Source organism: Populus euphratica, unplaced genomic scaffold (assembly GCF_000495115.2).
Source record: "Populus euphratica unplaced genomic scaffold, PopEup_1.0 scaffold2341.1, whole genome shotgun sequence".
NCBI classification, from domain to species: domain Eukaryota; kingdom Viridiplantae; phylum Streptophyta; class Magnoliopsida; order Malpighiales; family Salicaceae; genus Populus; species Populus euphratica.
The window spans coordinates 19,063-23,937 of NW_011502174.1; the positions used below are offsets into that span (position 1 = coordinate 19,063).

At 34.4% G+C, this 4,875-nt stretch overlaps 1 protein-coding gene across 2 annotated transcripts in view; it reads right to left on the bottom strand.

The window, feature by feature from the left end:
* Nucleotides 1-3,483, bottom strand: part of LOC105118920 (ABC transporter G family member 7-like) — a 7,793-nt gene extending 4,310 nt beyond the window's left edge. Inside the window, exons 1-6 of one of the 2 annotated variants that reach the window (XM_011016978.1) lie at nt 2,916-3,482; nt 2,481-2,671; nt 2,246-2,396; nt 1,817-1,949; nt 1,021-1,222; nt 6-31 (exon numbers count right to left, since the gene is read on the bottom strand). In XM_011016978.1, the coding sequence (XP_011015280.1) occupies nt 6-31; nt 1,021-1,222; nt 1,817-1,949; nt 2,246-2,396; nt 2,481-2,671; nt 2,916-3,182 (970 nt within the window). In that variant the 5' untranslated portion in view covers nt 3,183-3,482. Of the gene's footprint in view, nt 1-5; nt 32-1,020; nt 1,223-1,816; nt 1,950-2,245; nt 2,397-2,480; nt 2,672-2,915 lie in introns of both variants that reach the window. The other variant, XM_011016979.1, reaches the window with a different exon arrangement.
* Nucleotides 3,484-4,875: the final 1,392 nt, after the last annotated feature.

The window sequence follows — 4,875 nt, forward strand, 5'->3', positions numbered from 1 at the left end:
AGCAGGATTGACATGGTCTGGGCAACGATACCTGTTGAAATCAACAGACAATTCAGTAATTTTGGAAAACTGAGACAACAGCTCTACTTTTTTAATGATTAATCAAATGCACCATCAACAACATATTTTCCTCAGAGAGAGAGAGAGAGAGAGAGAGATAGTCAAGACAGTAAGCCAGAGCACAGATTAATATTTGTATAGGAGAAAGGAAAATACAGACCCAAAAAACAGGAAACACAAAAACCTAAAGAAAAAGGAATTGCTCTAAATGAGAAAGCAAGAACTTAAAATCAAATGGACAATCTATCAAAAATCCAATTAACAGATTAGTAGTTCCAGATATTCAAAGTTGAAGCATATACATGACAAACATAAGCTCTCAATTATGAAATCACTAGTATTGCATTTAAAGAATAGTAAATGGTCATACACCATAGAAATGAGAGGCAAAATGCTCAACATAAACAGTTATATATTTCCAAACCACAGTAAAATAATAGCTTGCAGCACTTGGAAGTCCCTGCCGTCTCATAAAATCCTATCCACAATCCCAGGAACTAAGGCTGACATCTCAAGATTCCCAAGTTTAACCACTACCTTACCCAGTAAGTTGTCTTGTCATGCACAGATGTATTTAATTGAGTATGAAGTGCCATTACAATTCCGAAAGCATATTAGTTAACATAATATACATAGTCCCAGGTCAAAATGTAATTCAAGCCATTGAAAATATTAGAAAAAAAGTCATTAAAAATCAAATCTGTCTATAGTCTAAAAATGTAAAACAGCATTGCCAGAGGGAAAAAATTAGTTCCACTGGCAACACAAAAGCATCACCTACTCCCCCTTTTTTCCTTCCATCCAGCTCTTATTCTACATGTACTTTGGAAATCTATATCCATCCCAAGATAATAGTTTAAAGAGAATATAAATTGTTGAAGTTGAGAATAATGAGCAAAATCAACAGTAAGCAGCAGATATAGAAATGAGAAAAAAGATAGGCAAGCTTAGGCTAATAACCCGAATTTTGAGAAATATGTCAGTGGCACATCATGTGCTGAGCCAGCATAGACAAGTGCACCCTCTGCTAGTAACACAATGTCATCAAATTTACCATACACTGAGCCTCTAGGCTGGTGTATGGAACAAATTACAGTATGTCCATCCTGCGCCAGTTGTCGGAGAGTTTCCATTACTTTCTCTGCCTGAAAAGCATCAAGCCCTGGAAACACGATGCATGACCTTGTTAAAAGTGGAAAGAAGATTTACTTCAGCAGTAAACCATATGGGTTACATGATCAATAGTTTATAGATTTTTATTTTCACTTCAAATTGATAGTCTTGCTAATACCTATCCAAGATTAAGTAGTCAAATAAAATCTCTTCATTGATGTTAGCACGACATAGCCCAAAAGTTGAAAAACCTTAGTTTCAAATACTATTGAGTTCACTCTGCATTACAAAATGCTAGGGATCAATGCAAAGCCAAATTCAGCACATTCAGATTCAGTAGAGAAGGTATTTATCCATATCTACCGGGTCAACCCTCACATATGAAGAAGAATTTACTCCATCAGTATCATAGCATTGTTAAACACTGGTCTTAACTCTTAAACTTGCCTTGTGCACAATGAATTTTAGTAAAACACAAGGTCATTTTGCCTCCCTGAATACAGTAATAGCAAAGTCGATGCACATGTATCCTGTACATGCTGCATTATGATCGTATACATTAATCATATCAAAGCTTAATGCCTCCACAATTCAGATCAAATCCAGACTAGCAAAAGTTCAGGATGCAAGCATGCACACATACCTGTTGTAGGTTCATCAGAAAATATTACAGATGGGCTAGCAATGAGTTCGCATGCTAGTGACAAACGTTTCTTTTCACCGCCACTTATCCCACGAACTTTTGCATCACCAACAATGGTATCAGCACAGATGGCCTTTGGAGAAAGAGAATAAAAGCAAATCCCCCGAAAAGAAATCAAATCAGAGAAAAAATGCATAATATAAATGATAAGTAAGGAATTGAAAGACAGATGATAGTTACATGACTTCATTGTATAAACCATTAATTGTTTGAGAAGTAGAAGGGACATTAGCTTGAAGCGTGAAAGTAAAAGTGAGGGAAACCCCTCTTGGTATCTAATTTTAGAAGTGAATAATACTATGTCTGCAAAGGGGATCAATCAATTTAATTTATGCATTTAAATTAAACTTCAGACGAAGTTTGCCTTACCAAACCGAGCTTGAACAACAAATTATTCACGTATTCATCTCTCTCTTCTACCGAAGCTATCTCTGGAAGTTGAAGTTCAGCAGCAAGAGACAGTGTTTCCCGCACCGTAAGCTGCGAGAAAAAAAGATCTTCCTGTCTCACATAAGCAGACCTGTAACAACAATTGACCTCGTAAACACAATCGAAAGCTTATACATTGAGCTCAGCATCACAGGTCTATAACAAAGCACCATACTTGTAAGTTCTATTTGAACTAGGCCTCCCATTGACTTCCAAAAGACCTGACAAATGCAGTCGCGGTGATGCCATTAGCTGTCCTGCCAAAACATTGAGCAATGTTGTCTTTCCTGAACCTGATGGTCCCATTATTGCAAGCAATCTTCCAGGCTTTGCTTCTCCACTCACATTATTAAGCAGAAATCTCACCTATAAGTTAAATTTCAGTCAAGCATACAAGTGACCCAATGTTTCCACGCTATATTTTATAAAGCAGGGAAATTAAATTAAGCAAGGGTGAACATCATGTAGTTACAAAAATAATAATAATCAGCACACGAGAGTGAATCATCTAGATTCGATCAATTTTCTTTTTCTTCATTTTCTCAACAACCAAACAGAACTTGAAAGAAACGTGAAACTCCCAGAGAGAGGAAATAAAATTCCGACTCACTGATTTGGAGGATTTATCAGAGAGCGAGCATGTGATGTTGCTCCACCGGATAGTAACCGGAAAAACTTTCCCAACATCTGGACTATCTTCGTCGGCTGCGTCGTTTTTCTCGTCGTCAGGAGACTCGTCCTCAGGCATCAGAGCGGGGCCGGGGCCGGAAAATAGCCGGAGGAGGAGAGCGACTGCGGCAGCAGCCAGAAACTGGCCGGCACCGTTCCCACCCAAACTCACTAGCTGACACGCCATTTTCCCGCCAAAACGCACCATCTCGCTCTCTTTGTGCTTCTCCTTGGAGCAGACTCCGTTGGGGCAGGGGACTGAAGATCAAGCTAACCTACTGCTCTATTCTGTGACTATGATAGTGAACAAGGTCCGTAGATAGGATAAACGGCGACGTCTGGGGCAAAAAACTGCTGCTGCTTTTGTGAGACTTGTCGTGGTCTCAGAAAAACGAAAACGGTGGTTCAGATTTGGCTGGGGTTCTGAGAACACGTGTCCAATCTGAGGATAAGGCAGATTGCTTCCTTCGGTGTGGACAGTGTTCACAGCAATGGGTAGGATTATCAGTTTATCATACTAAAAAGAAAAAGAAAAAAAAAGAAGAAACGGGATTGGCTTCGGGGCATGGTTGGTTTTACAGTAAAAAAAATATATGTCGATCTTTAATTTTTCTATAAAATAGGGTTGATGGAGTGTTTTGTTATTGTTAGTGAGGGAGAAGTTATTATTTAAAGTGTTTTTTTATTTTAAAATATGTTAAATAATTTTTAAAAATTTTTAAAAAATATTTTTAATATTAACCCATTAAAATGATTTATAAACATAAAAATATTATTTAAAATACAATTCAAACAAGACTTATAATTAATATTGACCCATTAAAATGATTTATAAACATAAAAATATTATTTAAAATACAATTCAAACTAGACTTGTAATTAATTGCTATCAAAATATAATTGGCTCTTTAGTTGAATAAGGTTATATTTACTTATCATTTTAACTTAATCATTGAATCAGTGATTTTAATCACAAGTAAGTGTGATTTGATGAGCATATATATTGGACTAGATTTAGTTTCATTTAAGAGGGTGAATGGTATTACTTTTAAAAATATTTTTATTTAAAAATATATTTTTTATATCAGTATATTAAAATTATTAAAAAACATATAATTAAAAAAATTAAAATTAAAAAATTAAAAGTAATGCCAAAAACCTTAATAACCGAGTACTTGATAGTTGCTTGTTAGAAATGATAGTTCCATCATTACCAATTTTTCCTGGAATCTAAAAGTTAAGTATCCATTTATTCACCATTTACATGATTCAAATATTTTCAATCGGCAATGCTTCATATAGAAAGCTTTTTTCAAGGGCTTTGATTAAATTGATGCTAATATTCAATACAATATTAAAAATAATAATAATAAAATTGAAGAAGGATGTTCGGCCACTGTTCGCGATCACGATGGACTCGGATAAATATTATTGGTGTAGACTTTTTCAGAAAGTCTTTCGTGCAAATATATAACTATGACACATGAAATAATTTTTTAATACACTTTTCAAAGTCCATGGAAGAGAAAATTATAATAATGAGATTTTATGATTTTATGAACCATGCATGGGCTCCACAATGATAAATATGTTGCGGGTCACCTGTTATGTCCAGGATAGACAATATATATGTCTCCTATGATGCCTAGCTCTGAATTCATTTATTGCTGTGATGGTTGAAAATTAATGAGATGAGATTTTTAAAATTGAGAAATTAATTTTTAATTTATTTTATTATAAAAAATAATAAATATCACATAAAACTTTTCAAACCATCTACTAATTTTAAAATATTTTAAAATTACTCAAAAAATTAGAATTATCTGAATTTAAAGAATCAAAACAAAATCCGATCACTTTCTTGAAATAAAGTTTTTATTAAAAAAGAAAAAAATATCCAA